Source organism: Podarcis cretensis (assembly GCF_951804945.1).
Source record: "Podarcis cretensis genome assembly, chromosome: 1".
In the NCBI taxonomy this organism is placed as follows: Eukaryota; Metazoa; Chordata; class Lepidosauria; order Squamata; family Lacertidae; genus Podarcis; species Podarcis cretensis.
The window spans coordinates 102,944,954-102,970,000 of record NC_137170.1 but is presented as its reverse complement, the minus strand read 5'-3'; the positions used below and the strand labels follow the sequence as shown (position 1 = coordinate 102,970,000).

At 43.2% G+C, this 25,047-nt stretch overlaps 1 protein-coding gene and 1 long non-coding RNA gene across 11 annotated transcripts in view; one reads left to right on the top strand and one right to left on the bottom strand.

Annotated features, from left to right (window-relative positions):
• Positions 1–25,047, top strand: part of GTDC1 (glycosyltransferase like domain containing 1) — a 236,660-nt gene that overhangs the window by 197,512 nt on the left and 14,101 nt on the right. For 6 of the 8 annotated variants that reach the window (XM_079994322.1, XM_079994320.1, XM_079994321.1 and 3 more), the window contains 3 exons: positions 3,196–3,266; positions 3,981–4,072; positions 16,259–17,322. In XM_079994322.1, coding sequence (XP_079850448.1) covers positions 3,196–3,266; positions 3,981–4,072; positions 16,259–16,342 — 247 coding nt within the window. In that variant the 3' untranslated portion in view covers positions 16,343–17,322. Of the gene's footprint in view, positions 1–3,195; positions 3,267–3,980; positions 4,073–16,258; positions 17,323–21,117; positions 21,188–22,265; positions 23,116–25,047 lie in introns of those variants that run through there. The other 2 variants (XR_013843193.1, XM_079994319.1) reach the window with 2 other exon arrangements.
• LOC307226459 lies at positions 4,086–24,288 on the bottom strand. Of its 3 annotated transcripts, XR_013843444.1 has the most exons (4): positions 23,674–24,288; positions 22,643–22,729; positions 12,304–12,412; positions 4,086–6,486 (listed from the first exon to the last, which is right to left on the bottom strand). It is a non-coding gene; the product is annotated as an uncharacterized lncRNA (long non-coding RNA). The 3 variants fall into 3 exon arrangements; XR_013843445.1 differs by lacking the exon at positions 4,086–6,486 and having other exon boundaries at positions 11,175–12,412; XR_013843446.1 differs by lacking the exons at positions 4,086–6,486; positions 22,643–22,729 and having other exon boundaries at positions 11,175–12,412.

The window sequence follows — 25,047 nt, the reverse complement described above, 5'->3', positions numbered from 1 at the left end:
CCTTATCCTGGGTAGAGAAACAAGTTAGGTCATTGCCACACTCCATAGATCTACTTCTGTACCTATGGGGCCCCTATCTGTATTATGTGCAAGCCGGGTTACTGAATGTGGGGTTACATAACTTCCCTCATAACATCTCTTCTCGTATGTATACGAGGGATTTTGAGCCTGTTTCCAGGTGCAGATTGCCTTTCATTGGGCTGAACCTATATATTTTAAAAGTGGATTTGGTTTTTTAAAAAGCTGCATTTTGTTTTACCCATTGTGGCCCGTTCTTCCCAAACCCTCTCGGAGTATATTGGCATGACGTATTTATCTTTGCATCAGTATGTAAGGTCATTTTCAAATAAAAGGATTAATTCCAAATCCTACTATTTTTTTTATCTGTCAAATTACATAAATATTGAATCCTGGTTTTACTAATTTGTGAGACGGACAGAGTCCTTGAGAAGGACTCTTCCTACACAGTGTTTTAAAGGTGACTCTTTAAACTGCGGCTTGGCCTGATGTTCTCTTTCAGGGAAAGAGATCAATTTGAAAATCACTTGCTTTTACATAATTTCATGATCTGAGGTATATCACTAAAATCTCCACAGTGCTTTTTTTTTGGGGGGGGGAGCAGCAATGAAAGCTTCCTTTGAAAATCTCTGCTCTTTGACAGTTATGACCCAACAGTAATTTAATGATCAAAAATATAACCATCTTCTCGGCTTTTAGTAAGTATTTGCCTTTAAATAAGGAGTATGATCCACGAGGATGTGTGTGGAGACCTGCTTTGAAGGATTCCCAGTGATTCAATTAGGACCCTTGTTTCCAATTACACCATACATATTGCATGGTCATGTTCGCAGGCAGCGTTGAGGGCTGGTGCATGAGGGAGAAATGGGAAGTCTGGGTATTCCTCTCATGTCCCCATTAAATCCTTCGCCCTCACTTGTTGCAAGGTATCCATAATCCTAAATTTGTGCCCATTGCATTTGGTGATGTCATATTGGAAGTTGTTTGTCCTTAAGAGTTCAGTTGTGGTGTACATCTTGAATTCAAAAAGAAAGCCCTACCAGCTAAATTATAGTCAGTGGCAAAAACTTTTCTTTCTTTCTTTTCTTTAAAAGTGAAAAAGAAAAATGCTGGAAAAACAAAGCACACATCAATAAAGTGAATATTGACATGGCCTTCATCTTTCACAAAGGGGAGATGAATGCTGAAGTTAGAAAAGAAAACACAGTCCTTCAGCATTTGGGTGCCAATTAAAAGAATTTCAGAAAATAAACTTTTTTTTTTAAAGTAGTTTTCAATTTCACTGCAGAATTTCTGACTGACAGATTTTACAGCTTTATCTTTAAAGTTTACTGTATATCCGATGATCGGCCATTACGCGAGGCGGCAGGGGGGCAGAAAAGCTAAAGCAGTTGTAACTCAGTTCATAACTGCGTGGAAAGATTAACAAAAATGCTTTGCTGCAACGCTCTAGCATTGTTTTTGCATTTGCCTGCTGAAGCCACGAAGTTGCAAATTCTATCTTAAGCGTGCCACTCTGCAAATCGCTTAATAAATAAATAAATAAAAACCCCACGACAAAGGAGTGCTTGGATAATGTATTTGTAAGTAAAGGTTAGGTTATACTTAGTAATTAAAAGTATATAGGCATACACATATAGCTAATCTATTATGGGTTCAATCTATTATGCATTGCCAGACGGCCTTATGCAGTGTTTACAGACAGTCACTGAATTTATTCACATAAAGATCATGGTGGTGGCAAAGAGGTAGAAACCTACGCAATGCCAAGTGAGCACTTGAACTAGAGATTTCTAGGCTGAAATCGTAACTCCACTTACCTGGGAGAAATCCCGATTGAATTTGGCAGGGGACGCGGGTGGCGCTGTGGGTTAAACCACAGAGCCTAGGACTTGCCGATCAGAAGGTCGGCGGTTCGAATCCCCATGACGGGGTGAGCTCCTGTTGCTCTGTCCCAGCTCCTGCCAACCTAGCAGTTCAAAAGCATGTCAAAGTGCAAGTAGATAAATAGGTACCGCTCTGGCGGAAAGGTAAACGGCGTTTCCGTGCACTGCTCTGGTTTCGCCAGAAGCGGCTTAGTCATGCTGGCCACATGACCTGGAAGCTGTATGCTGACTCCCTTGGCCAATAAAGCGAGATGAGCGCCGCAACCCCAGAGTCGGCCACGACTAGACCTACGGCTCAGTCAGTTTCCTGCTCGCAGTAGAAGCAGGTAGCGCCCAAACCACTTTTTAAAACATTCTCGGTGTTTAAACATGGGAAGTCCAGGAGGAGCAGGTCTGGCCCTATCATTAGGCAAAGCGAGAGCATCACCTCAGACAGCAGATGCTGGGAGCTTGGAACAGAGTTGTGTGTGTCACCCAGCCTGCCTCGAGCCTCGCAAGCTAAGCAGTTGTACTCGGGTATGGTAGAGGATGCTCTCTGTCACCTGTGCTTTCAACCCTCAGTTGCGTTAGTGCGCGTGGATCACCCTGTCACTGGGCCACAACTACTGGCTGCATTCCAGTACACAGTTACATGCAATGATGTCTCAGGACTCTGCTATTACAGCTGCAAATGTTTTAAGTGTGCTTTAAGTGCAATATACAATGTGACACTAGATGGCGATGGTGAGCCTTATGGAGAATTCAATGTATTTTTAAAAACACTTTTTTTTTTTAAAGCATTTTAGGAACGTTTTTTATATGTGTGCAGATTCCACCTCAATGATTCTAAAGAAACTTAGATGTGTATAACCGGCTGCTGGATTGCACTGATGGTTTTTTCATACCAGATCCTTCATATTTGTGTTTGACAGCATTTTGGGAAAAAGAAAGAAAGAAAGAAAGAAAGAGAAAGAAGGAGTATTGTAGGTTCCCCACGTCCCCCCAGTCACAGTCTGCTGATTATGAAAACGTGTTGAGCAGTATCTTTTTTTTTTTAAAAGGAGAGCTGCGTTTTGATTTATTCAGTGAACGAAACATATGCTTGCTGTTCAGTTCTATGTAATTCATGTGATCAATAAAATTATCTTTTAAAAAGAGCAACTTTGGCATTTAGGGAGATTACACTGATGTACAGGGAATATGATTGTTGCAGCCAACTTCTGTGCTGTTGGCCCAAAATACGCTTTGGAGCTCAATAATGTAATAATGGTACATAATCTGCATTACCCTCCCTTTTTTTCTTCTTCCCCAGGATAGAAGCTGTGCACTGTGGCTGCTATCCGCTCTGTCCCAAAGCTTTGGTCTATCCAGAAATATTTCCAGGTAGTTTCCTACTTCTGCATATTTTCTGCTGTGGTTTTAATTTATAATTAATTCTAAAACACAAAGTTTGAGAATAAACTTAAGCAAGAGCAATTGTTTATTTGGCAAGCTACCATGTTAGCGCTGAGGAATTTTTTAAATGTGTTTTAATACATTAGACGAAGTTTATATTTACCATCTGTTCTTTCAAGATAACACAAAAGCAAGTTTTGAAATAGCATTCTTCATTGTTAGCATACACAGTCTATAGTGATAGATTTTATTAAAAAGGTCGCTTTGGAAGCGATAGCTTGCAGATTTTTTTTTTTTAAAAAAAGATGACATACAGAGAGAAAAATTTAGGCCTGAAAAATCACACCAAATTATTTAAACAATTTAATACTTAATAATATGCAACCCTGCTACAGGATACACACTAATGTAGTACCAGTCCTTTGAAAAATCTCATCACTAAATGTCTCACATATGCATTGTGTTACATTAGAATAATGTATTTTAATCACCCAAAGGAGATGTCTAAACAGCACAACTACACAGTCTTATTTAGCATTAAACATCCTTGTGAGCTGAGGTAACCTTATAAAATCATGCTTAAATAATGTAAAACACGAGGCGGCACAGAGCAATATGCATTTTTAATTAGTAAAGTGACTAATATCGAGTGTGTGCTTTGAGGTTTTTGTTTCATTAAAAATGTATCTGTTTTTCCTGCAGCTGAATATCTGTATTCTACACCTGAACAGCTTTTTAAAAGGCTTCAGAATTTATGCAAGAGACCAGACATTGTAAGGAAACATCTCTATAAGGTATTTATTCTGAATAGGTATTCCAAGGTATTGTTGTGTATTGAAGAGTACAGACCAAAAAGGAAAAAAAAGAAAAAAAGGCCCCCCCTCCCCTTCCTTCTAAAAAGGAGAGAAAACCAGAAAACATTTAATTAACATCCTAATGTTTAAAGGAAACATGCTAGGGAGGGATATTAGTTGTTACACTAACAAGGATTAATTACACTAGATGCCAGTTGTATTAACCTAGGGTCTTATGAAATACGTGCGCTTAATGCATGCTACATGCTTTTTTTAATTTATTGTTTTCTAAAATGACTGTCCTCCATGTTTGAACCCAAGAGGCTTATAAAAATGAACCTGGATTAATTTAATTCATTAGTATAAAAGGAAAGTGGAAGAGGGATCCTACAATTATACTAATGAGGATAAGCTTACCTCCCTATCTTAATTTAATCTCCACTGGTGTGTTCAGGTGACTGACCAGGTAAGTACCACATCTCTTCTGCCTCTCTTTTAAGGCTGTTTTGTTACATTTCAAAGAAAACCCTTTACAACACCAGTGCGCAAAGAGAATCACATGGCACACTTCCTGCTCCAAAGAACAACTACCCGAATCCCCACTTTCTCTCTCTCCTGGAAACATCTAGCAAGGCCAAATGCATTGCGCAAGATGTCATAGCATTCTGAGTTATCCCGCTCCCAAAAATGATAGCCAGTGAAGGGTAACAAGAGCAGGAATGCTCATCATGCAGTTGTGACAGGCCACATGCTTCAGGTCACCAGATTTTGGGGTGTGAGGATGTGAGGAGAGAATCAGAAGAAGTGTGGGTTGTGCAAAAAGGTGTAGGCTTAGGGGAAAGCCCAGGCTCAGTGGCAGAGTCCTGGTATCTCCAGGTAGGGTTCTGTCTGATGCCATGAACAGGTGCTGCCAGTCAATGTAAGCCACACTGAACTAGATGACCATTTGGTGTGGCTCAGTATAGGGCAGCTTCCTATGTTCCTCCAAAGTGAAGAGATGTGCTGGAATTCAGTATTGTGCTAAGTGGGGTGTGTTTGTGGAGAACGAGGTTCACTTATGCCATGGGACTTTCCCCCCTCTTCCCCCCAACCTCCCAGAGCAGATTTAGGGGAGTCAAGGAGGATAAAGGGGGAACAAGTCCTTTTGTGTAAGTGGTCCTCGTTCCATTCACAACAACTTAGTTGAATCCTACCTTGTGGGCATCTGTTATTATCTCTTATTATTGGGGCTCCCAACCCTGAAATATTCTTATGGACTCTTACTTTGTGGACCTTATGAACCTTACAAACTTTGCTTTGTGTTGACCCATTTCAGTTTTTGACCTCAGCTGCTTCAACCTGTGATTTTGCTACTCTAATGTTTTTTGTTTTCAGTTGCCTTTGAAAACTGGGCAGAGGTGGCTGGAATTCCACAATTGTTTTGCATTGGTATTGGGGGGAAAGGAATCATTGCATTGTTTCCTTGTGTCTGGATTATGTCTCAGAAGTGTTTGAGCCTAATTTGGGGTGCCAGTCTTAATGTTTAAATTTCAGAACGGCCTGAGTCCTGTATAGGCTGCTTCCTTCCCCACGTCCAATCACAATTCTTAATATAGCCCTTTCTTAATAGTGGTGGCCAACTTTGAATGACAAGGCCATGTAAAACAGCATTCTTGGCAGCTGCACCGCAGATGAGAAATCTCATTCTCCAAAGTCTGCTGAAACCTGAGCATCTGCTGAGTGCAATATAAGGGCTTTTTAGTGTTGCTGTTTGGTAGGTTGATGTTAACCAACTGGAGAGAGCACCTGAATTTTCATGAGCCTCCACGTCAATATTTTCTACTAATTCCATGTTTTCAAATGGAAGTTGTTGCCTGCCTTCAGCCTTTGAAAGGGGTGGAAATAAATTTCAGCAAATATAGATGCAGTTCACAGTGAGGTTCTCTTCCACATGCTTCATTATTGTAGGTGGATACTGTGCATGGTATTGGTCTAATGAAGCTGTCATTCATTTGGAAGGTGCCTGCATTGGAAAACTTCCCTATGGCTCATGCCTTCCTATGTGCTTGCAAAGGTCCCATTCATTTCGGTGGGGTGTGGGCAGGAGAACTTCCCAGTGGCTTTCCCAGCTTCCATTCGTGCAGGAGAATGTCAGGGCACACTATACCCTGAAAAAGCAGGTGGTATCCTCGTTCCAGGATGCCAGTATCAAGTAACTGATATTTGTAACAATGCTAATAAATGCATTCCTGACAATACAACTGGAGGTGCATTCCCAAATTATGTTGTCTGGGATAATGGAGTGATATAATGCCTGCTGCCTACCCCAGAAGTACCCCTGTCTACGTTTTCTGTACTTCCTTTCCCAATGCAGCAAATCTGTGCAAGAGAATTAGATGACTCCACTCTCTCCATGTGCAGTTTTCTCTTGTGACCTAAAAGTGGACATTTACATAAGGACAGACCGGAAAAAAAATGTTGTTTCTGCAGGAAATGGTTAAACTTCAAGGGAAAAAAAAGGAGAGAACCAAAAATGCAATTTAACACCCAATTTCAAGCTCATTATCTTTCATTGTCTATTAACTTGGCAATGGTTCAGAAGGTAGCTCATAATAGTTTAAAATGCTGACTGAACACTTCCACTGCTCAGCATTACTTCTTGAGTCAATACTATTGCATAGCTACACACGGAGGCTTCAAAGAGAGAAAAACAATCCTTAAATTTTTACCTTGACATTCGCTCTTTCTTCGAGTTCAGCTAAATAGTTTTTGCTGCCATGCAAGGGCTTGCCCTTTTGTTGTGGCTGTGGTTCTGTGGCTTCGGTGTGCAAGAGAGACTGGGGGGGGGGGTATGTGTGTGTTAAAATGCAACATGGGCAAGACCAATGTAGATGCTTGAAAGGGGCTGGATTTCCAAATTGCAGCTCAGGAGTAAGAGATGTGTGTTATACAAGCCCTGCTCAGTAAAATGCTTCGTTTGCTTCAAGTGTCTCCTTCGGAGAACGTACTCCTTGCTGAATTATTTATAAGTAGAGTTACCGCCACAGACATGGAGTAGTTTATCACATCACTTTGGGCAGCATGTTAATAACTCCAGCTGAATGCAAGTTTTAATTGCTCGTTGTGCAGTGGCAGCGGTGAATGGTGCTGGATAGGGCAAGGAGAATACTGTCAGAAGAGTCAACTTTAACCCCTGACTAAGAGCTTAGCTATGGGAAAGAAATGTACTCACTTCTTGAACTCTGTTAATGCGGGATCATACTGTAGAAGGTGTATAGATTTGTTCCTTGTGTTCTTTGCCATTCCAGTGTCTTTTATCATACCTAAGGCTACCAATTGTTTGTCTCATTCTTGGTCATTTTTTAAAAGTAACCAAGAAATGAAACTATGGTGGGACTATGAAGGTAAGTTGTCCCCTATGCAGATACTTTTGTTTATCCGTTAGCTTGTTTTACAGTGTTAATTGTAACAGGTGCACTTGAACAAGAACACAAGAGCCCTCTTCAGGCGTTACAATTAAAAGTGTGCCCCACTGCTGTTCTTACCACCCACTTCGAGTTGGAAGGCAACCTTCTGGAGTGGAGAATCTCCTATACAGTTGTACCTTGGTTCTCAAACGGAATCCGTTCCAGAAGTCCATTTGACTTCCAAAACGATCAGAAACCAAGGCACGGCTTCCGATTGGAAGCTCCTGCAGCCAATCGGAAGCCATGGAAGCTGTGTCAGATATTTGGCTTCCAAAAATAGTTTGCAAACCGGAACACTCACTTGCAGGTTTGCGGCATTGGGGAGCCAAAACGTTCGAGAACTAAACTGTTCAAAAACCAAGGTACAACTGTATTTGCTGAGGCTTCCTATGCATTTTAGCATCTTAATTTTTCAGGATTCTAAAATATGCAGGAAGCCCCCAGAATATGGAATGCCCCCCCACTGCAGAAGATGGATGGAAATGGCAATAGGAGAGCATCTCATGTGGTTGTTCAATTTCCAACTGCAACCTCTGAAGCAGGTTAAGGTGCCTTTGCATTCTGTAAACACCAACAATCCCAAATGGTTGGATTTAAAGAAGTCTGACTGGAACCCTGCTTGATCAGTGTGGGTCTTTCTGTCTCTTCCTCCACTGCACGCCCCCTCCTGAGATTGGGGAGATACTCAACATAGGATAGGGAAACTGGCAGAATTGCAAGGGAGGGCCGCCTTGCATAAGCAGAAGTGATCTCCTGCTTGTGCAAAACAAGCCATATATCATAATAATGTTATGAGTTATGGAGGGATTGGGATGAATGCCTAAGCCCCCTTATAATTCTTGGAATAGCCGGGCTAACTTTGTGGTGAGGTGATAGCAGAGGTGGTGGACCATTAAGGTGAACAAAGGAGGGCGCTCTGTGTGAGATGGCAAATGGGTGAGCCCTCTCCCTCAACTCACGGGTAGTTAGAAGGACAAAGGCAGAATTGAGAACAAAGATGTCAGCAAGAAGCTAGAAGTATAAAAGCTACAGGCTGGGAAGCCAGAGAGCCAGAGTGATGTTTGATGTCTATTTGAATCCAAGGCTGCAGCTACAGCTCCCATCATCCCTGACAATTGGCCATGCTGGCTGAGGCTGCTGGGAGATGGAGTCCCCCAACATCTGGAGGGCCACAGGTTCCCAATCCCTGCCCTCTGCCCAAGGCTTTATAGCCTTATCTCGTTACCTGACCCACCCATCCAAATTCCATTGTTCTACGCCCAGGGTTGTAACTTTCCTCCTGGACAGCTGTCCCAGAGGTATTGTATATATCCTGTTTTTCTTTTTGCTTCTGTTTTTAGACAGCAGGAAGAAAGAACACCTATTTTTAGTGTTGACTAAGGTGAACAAAGTATGAAATACTCTTGTTTGCTCTTCAAGTACTGTAGTTATATTTTATCCTGCCGATATAAAGTGGGCAGAATCATTCCAAATCTCTCTCCACTCGCCTGCTCTGACCCACTCTTACACACCCATTTCTTGACCAATCCTTTCTCATACACATGTAATATACCCACATATTCCCCCTGCAGTCTAACATCCTTGCCCCCGCACTAATCATCTTCAAATGGCCAGATCTCTCAGGTGCTGCTCTTTGCCTCGTGCCCAGGGTCATAGTTCAGTCTTCAGGGGTTGCATCTGATGAAGTCATACTTAAAGTAGACCCATTTAAATCAATAGACTCAGCTTAGCCGTGAGTAACAAAGTCCCCTGATTTCTGTGGGTCTGCTCAGCATGACTTAGTTGAATACAACCCCAGGTATTCTGCTAATTTGCTTGCCATAATTTGAATTATAAGTAAAAACTGGGGGAGGGGGGTATTTGAATCACAGTACAAAGTGCTCCTCGCTTGGCCAGGTCCCAAAACATTGCCCTGCAGTTTGAGGATACCTTGTTTCTTCTTATTCTTAAAACACACAAACACACACACACACACACACACACACAAACACAAAAAACACTTTTACAGTGATTAGTCATTTAGAGATCAAAATGGAGCAACATTCTGGTAAACAAAACCTGAATATCAAATAAGAGTGTTTCATTCTTTTATACTCCTTGGTCATCGGGGGGAAAAAACTGGTGTTCTTTCTTGCTGCTGTTTTAAAACGAAAGAACAGCAGCAACAGGACATATAAAATATGAATTTTCGTTGCCTTCTCTCTGTGTGCGCGCTTTTGCTGCAAGCTTATTAATAATATAATCTAAAACAGTCAAATGCATTACTGCATTAGTTTGTCAATTATATGCAGTGCCTGTGCCAACTTATAAAGTTAGAGGCGAAAAGGGAGGCAGAATTATGCTTGCTACAAAAAGGCAATCAACTTAAGCAATAAGGCACAAAAGCGTGTAGGGTGGGTAAGCCTTAGGTGCATTGTTCGCTACAAAGTGAAGCCAAGTATTACTGGATGTTGATGTCTATCAGAACACAGAGCTCCGAGCATGTTGTGCATGATTTAGTGGCAGTAAAATCCAAAAGCAACACCCTTTCCCCTAAAAGCACACATGTTCATAACCTCTGCTGTCTAAATCCAACAAAATAGGTAAAATGATACCTTTTATTGGATTCACTTCTGTTGGCAAAAGGCTATGCAAACTTTCTCTTGTGAACATTTCAGTGTATGACTCAAAATGAGCACAATAAAAGTTAACACTTTTTACTCCTTGAGTCAGTTGCCTTTTCCGTGGCAGGGTTTTGTTGTTGTTGTGTTTTTAAAATAGCATTGAATATAATTTGGGATATAGTTTCCCTAGGATACCACAAAGGCAGAGAAACAAAATGGTAATTGTAACAGCTAAATTCACTACTGTAAGACTAAATCCTTAAGCTCCTATCTCCATGATAGGTAGCCAAAGTGTGTGTGTGTGTGTGTGTGTGTGTGTGTACACACGTAGATATCTACGCAAGTAGATAAATAGGTACTGCTCCGGTGGGAAGGTAAACGGCGTTTCCGTGTGCTGCTCTGGTTCGCCAGAAGTGGCTTAGTCATGCTGGCCACATGACCCGGAAGCTGTCTGCGGACAAAAGCCAGCTTCCTTGGCCTATAGAGCGAGATGAGCGTGCAACCCCAGAGTCACGACTGGACCTAATGGTCAGGGTTCCCCCCCCCATACACACACACACACACACACACACACACACACACATATACACACACATATATATCCCTCAAAGTTTTCAAGTTCAGTTCAAGTGGATTAAATAAATTCAATTATTTGATCTAACACATCTGTCTTCATCAGTCTTTCTTAACCATGGCTTTAGGTTAATCATAGCATCCTTCTTAATGTTTGCATTTCATTGCCTGCTTTTGCTGAAAGTTTCTTGGAGTTCATTATTGCATTTGCATGGACGGGTTTTCTGGGCTTGGATGAACTCATCCAAAACATCTAAAGTCCCCTAAGTATGACTTTGAGATGAATGCACCACTGAGAGGGCGATATTATGTACACCACCTCTGTGCGCCACCTGTGTGCTGTTGTTTCCCAACCTCACAACATACCTTATTTCCTAGAGCCCATGCTTTATATTCTGTGCTTCAGTATGAAATGGTAGAGAAGCATCAAAGGATAAATACCTGGAAATCAGACACACGTTCAAATGATTTTTTTCCTCCCTGCATCTAAGTTTTGGCATGCCCTGATACATATCTTGTACCCGTCCTTCATATACTTCTTAATGATCTTCTACCAAACGAGGCTTTTGAGTAATTGAAGTAGCAGGTTGAAGACTTTATCATTTCCCCACTTCCCATACATTTATTGATAGAAAGACTACATAATCCTTATGTGGGCCTGCAGAGGTGAGAAGATGAGAAAAGGACACAGCATGCTTCCTTGAGAGCATAATAGGACAAATATCCTCTTTCTCACAGTTCTGTTGGACCAGATAGTATGTTGAGGGTGGTGCTGAAGTGGGAAATGGTAATGCCTTCAAGCTTCTTTAACCCCTAGAGAAAGAAGGTTGAAGGCCCCATCCTCAATGTGGATTCCTCTGAAATTCTTCAGAAGAAAACTTCATTCTGCAGTCAGCAGATCTGGAATGTCAGACAAACATCCTTGAGAGACAGCTTGTCAATCCCTCTTGGCAGTATGCTGCTGTGGGGGAGACCTTTGGAGGCAATCTGGAACACATGCTCAGCTTACGTAGAGCAAGTGGGAGACCCACCTGGCTTCACATCTCCAGTGTCTAGACAGATTGTGCATCCTGGAACTTGTCCAGGAAACCACAACACCAGTGCACAGAAGATTGTGATAGCCGTGAAGATTCTTTGGCAGATAAACTGGTATGGCAAGCTTTACCTGGGGGATATAATGTCTGTTACTGGTGGGAGGTCTTCATCAAGTGTAATAGGTGAACAATATATCGTGATTTCTGCTTATAATAATTAGTAGCTGCCCTGTGCCCAGCATTGCTTCGGAATTCTAAGAAACCCCCAAATCAGTGCAGTTTTGAAAGGTTCAGTCTGCCATCTTGATTCAAAATGACATCCAGTTGTATTCATAGACAGAAACCTCCGGAATAATGATACAAGATTTGGTTTAAATCAGTGCATTAAAAACAAAAACTGCAGTCCACCATCTTGTTTCAAAATGACAACCAATATTATCCAGACTTAGGCAAAAAACGTGCTCCTTTATCTCAGGAACCATCATGCAGAATGTGGTTACAATACCTTAAGAGAGGTCAGAGTTCATAGAGCCACTTTCTAAAACATAAAGTAGATTTATTTATTAATACCCCACCTTTCTTCCATCATGGCAATGTCCTTAGGGTTCCCAAGCAGTCTCCCATTCAGGCCTTCACCAGGCCCAGACCTGTGTCACACCCTTCTGGCCTTGGAAAAATGTGAGTCTGAAAGAGATAACAACAAACAACAACAAAAGTGTAACAACAAAAGTGTAGCCCAGTATAGTGGCACCTGCACTTATTAAGGCACATTCCAAATAATCATAGTAAGCAGGTACTCCAGCTGTCAAAACACATGCACCCTCCACCCTTTGTGCCTTTGTTTTTTCAGTTGTAGCTTCTATCTATCTATGGGGTGATTTGTGCTATTGAGGGACAACCACCACCATAGCTTGATCTCACTTGGTTGCCCCTTCTGTTCTCCCTCCTCCCCCCTTCCCCAAAAAGAAGAAGCAATTCATAGTCTAGGAAACCCCTAGCCTAGATAAATATTTTGTGGAAGGAAACCAATGGAAGGAGGCAGAGCAGCCCAAACACAGGCTTAGAGTAGGAAGTACGAGGCCAAAATCTAGAATGAGATGGATGAATCCTCAAGGGCTGGGAGCAGAGACTGAGTGTGGAAGGGGAGCAGGCTCCAAATGATGATCTACAAAATTTTCTATGAGGATTCAGATTGTTTGGGTGTGCAATCTTGGGATTGCTTTTCATCAGGTTAGTTTTAATTCCCTTGTGTGCTGCTAATTCTTGTTTTCATCCATAAGCCACCTTAACAACCGTCCGGGGGAAAGGCAGGGTATAAATAAAAATATAATGAATAATAATATTCCAGCTCACAGGGACCAATATGAAAAGGAAACTCTGGTCGGAGCATAAAGTTACGCGAAAGGTGCAGCCGGGAGCAGGGCCTCCTTACAGAGTGACAGAACCTTCAGTTATAAAAGCAAGGACATCTTACTTTCTATTACAAAACTATATTGGGAATACAAGCTTCCAGCATTCTTTAGGGAGGGAATTAAAACTGGCTGATGAGTTAGAAATGTTTGAGAAAGGGCATCTGAGCGCATAGGGAAATAGGCGAAGAGCCGAGTCTTTTGAGCCCATGGAACATGGCAGGATGGGGAGGAAGAAATAAAACAGTTTTTACAAGGGATGATCGTTTAATTTTACAAAAGGGATGCTGACAGTAGATTGCAAAAGTCACTGGTGACCTCTTTCCTACTGTTTAATTCAGCCGATCTGTGGCAAGCATGCTTCCCCCCCCCGCCCCGCGCCCGCCCCACGCCCGCCCCAAAGAAGGATGGCTTTGTTGCCAAACTCTTCCTCCCAAATGGGAGTACTAAGTTGTGCAACGGAATAGGCAGAGGGTGAAAGTACGACCTCTCCGCATACAATGAAAATTTCACCATGGGTCATATTTGTGCTGTAATATATCACAAAGAGCAGGTGATGATATTAAAGCAATCTCCCACTTCCCACCATTTCCCTTGCATCTTAGCACTTGAATTTTCACTGTCCTGTCGGTGAGTGGTTATTGCTTCCTAATGCTTATACAAACTGCCTGGCTTTGTTTCCCAGGTTAAATAGTCTTTCAGTAGCTTTCTCACAGGTCAGTCACAACTCGCCACTGGGATGTGCATCAGTTTTAAAAAGAAAATAAAAACTGCATTTAAGTCGCCTTTCGGTTATATTCCTAGGGTTGCTCATTTGCCCAGAAGCAGGAGGTGTGGTAGTGTGTGAGAACACATGTGGGTATGATTTGGAGGAGCGTAAAGTAAATCCCTCCTGCATGTAAATATAGCAAAGGAAACAGGGGGATAAGCATGCATAAATCCATAGGATATACTGCAACTTATGGCAAGTATTCACGTCTGACCCAGGGCCAAACTGGTGGCATAGGGCGGGGGCCAAACTGGCATCCCCAGGCCCCCTGTTTGCTTGCCTTGCTGCCAACCTGGGCCTGCAGAAGTCTTTCATGGAGATCAGTGCTGCTACACATGAGGCAAAAAAATGAGGTCCTTTCTTAGAGTGAGGCCTTCTGGGCAGAGTGGTTACCTAAGTTTTAAGATGCCACAGCAAAGTGTCACAGGCATTCTCCTTCAACCAACTCACCAGAATGTTTTGCTCTAAGGAGTGGCCAACTCCACTCTGCAACTTCTTCAGAGCAAGGAGGAGAGATAGGCAGCACTGCTGACATAGCAGCAGAAAAAGTAAGCAGGGGAGAGGGAGGGAGGTGAGTGAAGTGAGGCCGTATGGCGGCAAAGAGGAGCAGCCAGCAGGAGGAGATGATGGGGTGATGACAACCTGGAGAGAAAAGACAAGTAGGGGGCACCAGTGCAGACTCTTGATCAAACCTTGGTTTAGCCCTGCCTTAGTTACTTGGGTTTCAAGGACACATGGCAGGCAGCCTAAGGGTTCCTGCTAATAGATTGCAGGTGGAGCCAAGTGTGCAGTGCCCTGGGACTCCAAAATTGTGCTGGCACCCCTACTCCCAACATCATAATCATTGCTTAATGCAGCTCTGTAGCCATGGGACCAAGTGAGATTTGGTCCAGGGCAAGAGCAAGGGAGGGTGGGGGTTAAACCTTCCTCCCTTATGCCATTTCTCCTACTTAACAACTCCCTTTTAAAAAAAGCTGCTATAAGCTGTGAAATGGAAAACCCAACGGGTACCCATTTATCTCCCATCTGCAGCTAATAACAGCTTAATAGGGGTTAATTTAAATTGTGGGAGCAGAAAGGGGTAAACCACACTGTGGGCCCCTAATCCATATCAATCTCCCCTGCCCACCTTCTCTGCAGCTGCTTTTAGGGGGGGGGGAGGGATGTCAGGAATTCTGATCACAGAACTCCCACATTGCATCCTGATTGGTCCTTGGCCTGCCTATCAGAATGGGTGCTTGCCTAGCAGTGGGTGAGAAACCAAATTGATTTATAGGAATCAGCAATTCCCAGATCAGCAGGCTCATGACACTGTAGCACAGTGGACCAAGATATGGTTGCTGCCAAATCAACTTTTTTTTAAAAAAGGAAGATTTGGGAACTTATTTTGGCACAGTAGTAAGGTACTGTAATGACTGCTTTTTCCAATTGAGCTGTCCCATCCTATAATGGAATAAAACATCTGGCATTCCTAAGGTGAGGTTATTTCGGAACAGTGAATGAAACCGATAGGGTAGACTGAGAACACAAACAAAATTCCTTTAAGAGTTTTGTTTTTAAATGGGAATGATCAATGCAGTTCACTGAACAAACATCAGTAACACATCACTTCTCCAACCCTGGAGTCAGATGCAAACCTTCACTTGCGGTGGGGGTGGGGGTGGAATGTGTCTTTCTGAGTATCTGGCCCCATTTTTAGCCTGCCCGTAATTATTTAATGGTGCACGTTTCAAGAAGGTCCAAAGGAAGTTGTGCTAAAAAACCTCATGACAGTGTCATATTTTAGAGCAAAATGTTTGCATATGTCCTGCTGTTCAACTTGAGCAATGCTTTGCCTGTGGCTGCAAGCCTGGAGGACTGGGAATCTTTTGCAGAGAGAAGGGGTGGGAGGGGAGAGCGGGGGAAGACAAGGTAATGAAATAATCAGGCATGCTCTTAAAAGCTTTCGCTGTCAGGTGGAAGCCTCCTAAGTGTGGCGGCCCTCCCTGCCTGATGTCAGGTAAGCTGTTTGCGGCAGAAAGCTCCTGTTTACAAAAGTCATTCTAACCTGGGATTGAGTCTCAAATACCTTGATCCAATCAGAGGGCAGGATTTTCTGACCCTGGTTTTCCAGCAGTATTTATACTATCCATGCGATTTCAGGATAAAAAAAAATCCCCAAAGTGAAGACAATTGTACATATTAATCAAGCATCTGACATAGGATTATTTTTTGTTCCTACTTCGGCAGCAGGAAGAGAAAACCCTTTCCCCCTTGACTGTTGTGTTCACATAATTTCTCTCTCTCTCTCCCTCCCTATTTCTCTCCCTCTCTCTCTCTCTTGTTCTCCCCCTTTCTTCCTTTTCTTCCTAGGGAAAGATGTCTCAGTTTTCTTGGGCAGCGCTCCGTGGTAAATTCAGGTCTCTGCTCGAAACAGAACCCCAGGAAGATTTGTGACAGATGGGGCTAAGTCACAAACTTGCAGCCTAAGGCAAAATCTGTAGAACTTTCCAGAGTGTGCCCATATTTACCTGATCAGAGAGAAAAGAAAATCTGCAGAGGAAGCTCAGCCTGGCTGCTTGTCATAGCTGACACAGAGCCATCTGCCACAAACCTGTGGCGGCTTCAGATCTCCAATCCCTGCCACCACCCCGACTCAAATTAAATACAGATTCCGAGAGACGTTACGATGGTTACACATGTCCTCGGCATCACACGCAGGAGACTGTTCAACAACAGAAAAAATAAAACGGGGGAAAAATGTGGCCTGTTGTATAACTGCACTCATGTATCCCATATGTGGTGCCACATTGAATTTCCGGTTGAATATGTTTTTATCCTTTGTACTGGATGACATGGTGCCTGAATTCTTTCTTTTTTGTCGACGTGATGGCAGCCAAGATCGCAGCTTCAAATGCTCGCTTCTTGGCTGGCTTTCTACCTAGGTTGCCAGGTTATCATTGGAGCCTCATTGTGTCCTCCGAGGGCCACAGGGTCTGAAAGGAGGACCAGGATTCTCCTGGACTAATTGGGAAGGCCTCTGTGAATTGTTCAGAGGTAAAGGGCTGCTTTTACACACACACACACACACACACACACACACACACACACACTCATCTCATCTCTTCCCACCCCCCACCCCCTTTTGCAAATTAATGACTCTGTGGCACAGGGGTTTTTAAGCGAAGGTATTAATAAGAGGTCTGGCAGGTATTCCCATGATTCACAGAGCTACATTTGCATTTAATTAATCTTAAAGAAAGCTGCAAGATAAACAGCTGTAATTCAAACTAGCATGGGAAATATGCTGCGTGGTACCATCTATCCGATAAAATGAAAGGTGAGACACTTGCTTTATTTCTCTCAAGGTTGAAGAACAAACAGATAGATGCCAAAACGGTTCCAACAAGAATAATAAAAACTACAGTTATTTTCAACGTTGCTGCCTCATTCTTTTTAAGTGTTGGATGGGGGGGGGAGGAGGGGGGAACTTTGCATCCAACTTACAAATAGAAGCTTTTCAAGATAAATCGATTACTATTCTAACAGTCAAGCGGCTGCATTTGTTGATGTTAAATGTTTTGAAGATTCAGATAGTACGGCGCATTTTTAATAAATTGGCCGCTGCATTTTTTAATTAGCACATCTCATTCATGTATAAGTGTGTACATCTATCTGTATGTTTATCGCCGCACACATTCTTGTATCGGAGTCAATGAATACAGTAGGGGATTTATCCTATGTGCCAGAATCTGTTTTGCAAATGATAATGAAATCTTAACTACAAGTCCCTCAACATTTCAGCTGTGTTCCTGGGCTGGAGGCACAGGTGAGGTACTGGAAATGCTAGAAGAAACTGCTGTGCCTTGGGGCAAATCCACAGCAAACCTCTGAAGCACACGCAGTGCACATTTAAAGCCCATGGCTCCCCCCACCCCCAAGAATCCTGAGATCTGTAGTTTGGTGAAGATGCTGGGCATTGTAGCTCTGTCATGGGTAAACTACAGTTCCCAGGATTCTTTGGGGGAAGCCATGTGCTTTAAAGGCACAATGTAGGTCTGTCCACAGTTTTTTAAGTGGCAGGCTGTTTTTTAGGTTCCCTACCTGGTGATTGCTCAGTCCCTGCTCCTGCCAACCTAGCAGTTCGAAAGCACGTCAAAGTGCAAGTAGATAAATAGGTACCACTCCGGCGGGAGGGTAAACGGCGTTTCCGTGCGCTGCTCTGGTTCGCCAGAAGCGGCTTAGTCACGCTGGCCTCATGACCCGAAAGCTGTACGCCGGCTCCCTTGGCCAATAAAGCGAGATGAGCGCCGCAACCCCAGAGTCGGCCACGACTGGACCTAATGTCAGGGGTCCCTTTACCTTTACCTTTTACCTGGTGGTTAGACAGTGCTCCCTATCCTGGGAAGCACCAGTCAGCAAACGTTCTTCTTTACATTCCACTTTTCTTTGTGCCCTTTAATTCACAACAGAACGTGCTGACAAATTTTGCCTCTACTGTGCTGTGTGCTGTTCCTTTTTTTTTTAACCCTGAGCCTTGCAACTTACGAAGCAGCGTTTAATCTGTTTATAAAAGTTAATGGTGTCAGATATTACAGTGGTACCTCGGGTTAAGTACTTAATTCGTTCTGGAGGTCCATTCTTAACCTGAAACTGTTCTTAACCTGAGGCACCACTTTAGCTAATGGGGCCTCCCGCTGCCAGCGTGCCACCGGAGCATGATTTCTGTTCTCATCCTGAAGCAAAGTTCTTAACCCGAGGTACTATTTCTAGGTTAGCAGAGTCTTTAACCTGAAGTGTATGTAACCTGAAGCGTATGTAACCCGAGGTACCACTGTACAGCAAAACGAGATAACTGCAAACATTCCTGTGTTCCATATAGGCTTAGAGAGTCCAGCACAGTGCAAATGTAATTTCACGATGATACAAAAAGAACCACAACTGCCGTTTGCTTTCTTTAGTTGTGACTTACCTGGGGTTTGTAGGCTAAAATTGGTCTCTCCTTTATATAGTTGGGTGGAGAAAAGCAGCTGTGAGCTCCTCTCTGAAAACCCATACATTTGCACAGTCACTGTAAGCCACAGTTCTGATTCCTGCTGTGCCCTTTCCAGCTCACTATGGGGGGAACACCTCAGTAAAGCATTGAAATGACAGTTTATAAATGGCCCAGGTCAAGGGGAAAGAGTAGCCTCCACTGGACACCTTCCACTGATAATGACACTATCTAATAGGTAAGTGTGACAATTGCACAGCCATATGTCATTCAGCACTTGCAATTATGCTGCTGCTGCTGTATCAGTGCCAGCCTCAAAACTTCAGAGCTCATAGGCATCCTTGCACCTCTCCTTTCTAAGGCCAATGCTTCTTTTGCAGATTTTAAAAATAAAGCACATCAAAGTGCAAGTAGATAAATAGGTACCACTACAGCGGGAAGGTAAACGGCGTTTCCGTGCGCTGCTCTGGTTCGCCAGAAGCAGCTTAGTCATGCTGGTCACATGACCCGGAAGCTGTACGCCGGCTCCCTCGGCTAATAAAGCGAGATGAGCGCCGCAGCCCCAGAGTCGTCCGCAACTGGACCTAATGGTCAGGGGTCCTTTTACCTACCATATTTTCCGCTCTATAAGACACACTTTTCCCCCTCCTAAAAAGGAAGGAGAAATATGTGTGCATCTTATGGAGCGAATGCAGGCGGGAGGCTCTGCTCAGCGCTCCGTTTAAAGAGCCGCGTGGAGCGTGTGTGCGGCTCTTGTGGGCTTTTTCCCGAGGAGGGAGAAGGGCACACGCTCCGTGCGCTCTTTAAAGGGAACGTGGCTCTTGGGGGAGCCTTAGCCACGCGCAGCCTCTCCTGGGCAGCGGGATGAAGGCTCCCCTTGCCCGGGAGAGGCTGTGTGCGGCTAAGCCAGAAGCCATGACAGCCAGCGGGAATGCAGCGCTGTGAGGGGAGCTACGCAGCGAACCCACTGGCTGTCCTGGCTTCTGGGATTCAGAATATTTTTTTTCTTGTTTTCCTCTTTCAAAAACTAGGTGCGTTTTATGGTCAGATGTGTCTTATAGAGCAAAAAATACAGTAGTTTAGATGCTAGTTCCTGCTTCACATATCCTATCCTCTTGTCATGGTGCCATTTCCCCTGTTGCATGGGGGGACCAGCCCTAATTTGTAAGGAAAGCAAGGAGAGGTTCACTTTCCTGACAACCAAATGCTGAGCTCAGGGGTGGAGAGAGAGAAACACTGTATTTTTACAAGAACAGTGCAAAAAGAAAAAAGAAAAAAAGGCACCTGGATCTTGCACGACGATGGAATAACCAACTGCAATCAGTGTACTGGACGAATTCCCTGAAAGGTCTTTGGGACACAATTTCTCCAGCCATGCTTTAGAACGTCACAAAGAAAATTAAGTTGAAAGAGCTCCAAAAAACAAGGATTTCCAAGCTGAACTATTTCCTACATTGGTTTTCTTCCCCTTTCTCTCCTGCATTTTTTAAAAATGAAATGAACCTGCTTTTTTTATATTGATAGTTTTATTATTGTGATTCATATTTGCATTTTATTGATTTTAATGTGTAAGCCGCCCACAGGACATAGTTAATTGGGCGATATATAAATGCCAAAATAAATAAATAAGCAAAGAGGCAACATTGTAGTTAGTTTCGCTTTTGCTCATTTTGTTTCTCATGTAGTAGATCAGTCAGTGCTGTAATAATGGGGATGCAAACTCCCCAGGAATATTGAAACCAAATGTTTCTCATTAACATCATTCCTTGGATATTTATTTCTATGGATTTCAACTCCCCCCACCCCCCGCACCAGAAAAAAAGTTTGTCCCATTGTGCAATCTTTCAGTTTTTAGACACTTAACATGTTTCTTTAAATGTTGCAGTTTTGAACCGCACCTTAATTTAAAACATAATGAAACAGAAAGAGAATACATTATTGCAAAACAAGAGCTAGTAAACAGCAAGCCTGTGATAGATGGAATTCGTTTTACTAAAATATTTTAAATGCTTTAACATGGTAATCCGGACATTATCTTGAAATGAATTTTTTTGCCTCTTTGAGTTATGAACCTTTGCAAATAAGGTTTTATAATAGGAAAACTGTCAGCGCTTTAATTATAGGGTAATAAATAGCAATTCTGTATTAACTTCTGATATTTTCTTCCACTCTTTGAGCATGTGCCCAGCTATTGTTGGAAACTGATAATCACATACTGTACAACATCTTGCATTTCCAGCACACCCTTTATGGAAGCAGCTCGTTGCATCCTTCGTGGAAAGAAAATTGAGGGATCTTCTTCAGAAAAACCAGCTTTGCATTTTAATGTCAAAATCATCGTCAGAGCCCAAATTCTGACTCTTGCCAGGGGAGACATTCCCTAGGCAAGGAGGATGCCAAGTCCAAAATCTTTGCTCCAGCTTAAAAAGCCAGCCTAACTTAACATTTGGTTAAGTTAGAAGAGATGGAGTCATAACATTGCAACTTAAGGAGGCATAAATGTTATCCAAAAGCATTTCTAATGAGGAGGAGGGAGTGGAATTTTAACAAGGAGCATTAAACCCTGGAAGAGCCCCTTTTATTGCTGAAGAGCTGCTTGGGCTGTGAGGAATGAGAGGCTGGGCCAGCCAAAAGGATGTGAGTGGGGGGCGGAGAAGGAAATCAAGGTTAAACGAGGCCAGGACGGTTTTACAGGGTTATAATGAAAGCGAGAACAATGAGGCAGAGGTTCAGAGAACCAGTTGTGGTGGCTAAGCATTACATCAGGGAGAGCAGACTCAGGCAGAAAGCCTGAAGAGTGTTTACTAGCAAGCAAGCCCCAAACACAGCAGGGCTTCCGCAGAAACATAACCAGACTAAAGGATCCTTGAATGTGACCAGGAAGAGCTGCAGTGATTTTGAAGAAAGGAGGAGAAAGCCTACCAGAGGAACGAAAACCCTGACCTCTTATGGCATTCAAAATTAAAGCAGCCTTAAATAAAATAAATCTATCTGTAAGTGTAATACATTTTGATTCTGCCTTTCCTGCAAAGAACTCAGGACATCATACATCTTCTCTTCCATCATATCCTTAGAGCAGCAGCCTTCTGAAGTAGGTTTGGCTGAGAGATGGTGGCTGTGGATTTGAGGCTAAAATATCTGGAGACTACCAGTTTGGCAAAGGCTGTTCTACCCACTGCTCTGTGTTTCACCAAATATATTGACATGTGTTTGCCCTTTTGTTCATATGTTTGCTCTGTGCAATTTTCATTATCTGCTAGGGTCACAGTCTGGGTAGAAATGTACGAGGGGTTTCAGAAGAGAGTACTTGCCCCACCCATAGCACTGCCTTTGCTTTTTCTGCATTCTTCCCTCCTCTGATACACATTTTCATTTCACACTTTACCAGGCTGATAAGTCAGGCACAAAGCAAACCACTTTGCAAGAGCTCAGCTTCTCATCCCACCAATTGAAATAAGCAAGAGAAGAGTTGCAGAGAAGAAGCAACCAAGGTCAGTTCAGAAGGCAGCATTCAGAAGGGTGCGGGCAGAATAGTAGTCTGTTTAGCATGAAAATGTCATGATGAAACATCTTCCTGAGTTGTGCCTAGGCACTTGAAAGATGGGAGAGAAATGTCTTAAGTAAAGAACATGTTAAAAGTGGCTGCTCATAACACCTGGGTAGATATTTCCAAATGAAGGTACATTTTGACATTCCGGACTTTCAGTATGGATTGGGCAGTGATAAATGAGGAATCTAGGTGGAACAACTTGACACACCCTTACCTTTCCAAAACAGTACATAAGAGTCCACCAGTGCATCCCATTCTCAGTGAAGTTTGATCAGCGTTTTCTTCTTTAATGCAGTTGGGTCTGTTGGTGAACAAAGCCAGCAATTGGCTTCTCTATAGGAAGGAAATGGAAAGAGGCCTCTGTGCCTTCAATAAGAGTGCAGTATTTACCCCCTGCAAATATTACCAGGCAGCTCTACAGAGACGTGGCTTCATTCAGTGGTGGCTGCAAGCCCAATATCCCCGTGTGAGGGTTTTGTGGTGTGTTTCTTTTAACTTCGTGGGGTAGCTGGCACTGCATGATGGGAAAGAAGAACGAGTGTTGGAAATTGCGCAGGTTCCAACCTCTTTCGTTTCTTTCTCCATCATCCCTTTTGTGGGTTGTTACATTTTAATTTCATTCTTCCTCCAAGAAATCTGAGCAACGTAGATTGATTTGATCACCTACTCACATTTATGCCTCACCTTTTTTCTGCCCTGGGCCCAAAGAAATTGCTCCCCCATTTAGCTTCAGCCAAGTGGTGCCCCCCATGCTGTCAGATGGGGTCATGCCTACTGTGTGTTTCTTTGCTTGCACATGCACTAGTTTCAAAAATTGGCCTGGTCCAGAAAGGTAAGTGAAGTGGTTTTACAGGCTCTGCAATGGTTTCATTCTGGTTGCTTATGTATTTATTACATACAATTGTGTCTTTGCTTGTATTCATTTACACCCCACCTTTCAGCCCAGGGTGGCTCACAAGCACCATAAAAAGCAATATACAGTTGACAAAAACAATGACCAACTGAATTAAAAGGATTTTAAAGGATATTTTTTTTGTAAGGTTGCAAAAGAAGATGAAATATGGAGTTGCTGCTCTGTTAAAACAGTCTGCAATCTTTGCTTAGGGTGGTCACTTGCACAGAGAGAGATGACAAAAGAGGATCAGAGTTGCATAAAAATGGACAGACACTGTTTCATATGTACAGTGTAGATCAGCATTTAGTACCTATGACCATCATTTGAAAAAGAAATTCAGTACTTCTTACCATAGCATGTATGTACCGCTCAGTCTGCCGTCCAGTCTTCAGTGCTCTCTCTCGCCCTCTCTTGTTCTGGTCCTTTACCTTTAAGCTGGACTTGAACTGGGCAGCCTTTCAAATAGAGGACTGTTAAAGAGATGAGATATAACTACACCATTCTAGCTACAAGCAAAAGTGGCACTTGAAAGCAAAGCTTTCCAATCAAACAGAAAGAACAAGGGGTGGTGGGGAAGGAAGAGAAAGGGAAGAGGATGCACCTATGAGCAGCCAGGATACTTACACGTTTGTGTTTCTGGCTCAAGCCAGTGTAGCCCTTGCCTGGCCTAGGAGAGAGGGGGCAGGCGAAGGTTGGGAAGGTGACGGGGCAGAGTCCCTGCTTCGTGCAAGGCTGGTTGTTGCTAACAAAAGCCAGAGAGAGAGCAGCAGCAGCCTCTTCTCTCTCTCTCTCTCTCTGTGTGTGTGTGTGTGTGTGTGTGTGCAGAGCAGAGCAGAGCTCTTGGGGGAGGCTGGGCTAGCTAGCGTGTGCTCGTGTGTTGTTGCTCGCAGCTATGTTCTCTGGCTTTCACATCCACTTGGCTTTTTACACTGGAAGGATCCCCAGCACTCTGATATTTGGCCAGGAAAATAGAAGGAGCAATAAAAAAAATAAAATAGAGGGTTTTCGGGGGGTTTTAAGAGAAGGGAAGGAAGGAGGGGGCTTTTAATGAATTGGCTTGAGTTAAAGCACTTAATTTTCAGCTTAAAATGCTTGAGGATGGGTAATGATTTGAGGGAGGGTGGGATGTTTGTTTGAGGTGGGCCTTTTTGCTAGTCTCCCTCCCTCCCCCGTCTCGTGAGCACATTGCAAATGGGCCTCCTACACACCAAAGTGTGCAGCTGTGCTTCAGTTTCCCCCAGTATCCAGCTACCCTCAAACGCTATCGTAATGCATATTGCATTTGCAGGATCCAAAGGAACATGGAAGGGATTTCTCTCTCTCTCTTTACTCTGCATTGTTTTCTCTCCTTTTGCATTGCTTATCAGACGGCACATGGCACATGTTCACCATTAGTCTCTGTAGTGGACAAATACATCCTCCCCCCCCCTCCCCCCAAAAAGGGTGGAGACTTTTTTTCCTTTCCCTTTGTAACAACTGGCAAGTTTATCTCTCTGCCCTTCTTTCACAAGGCCTAAACTTGCTTCCATAAGAAAGCTCAAGGCTAGGCTGCCTTCAAGAAAAGCTGCCAGACTCTTCTGCTAGGACTCAGCTAGATTGGTAAAGAAAAGGCGTTTCATACGTGTTGTATATGCAATATAACAATGTGACACCAGATGGCGCTGTGAAGTCCTGTCTTTCCCTACCAGATTTCCCTGTATGGGTTTGCAACGTGTTTAACTGAA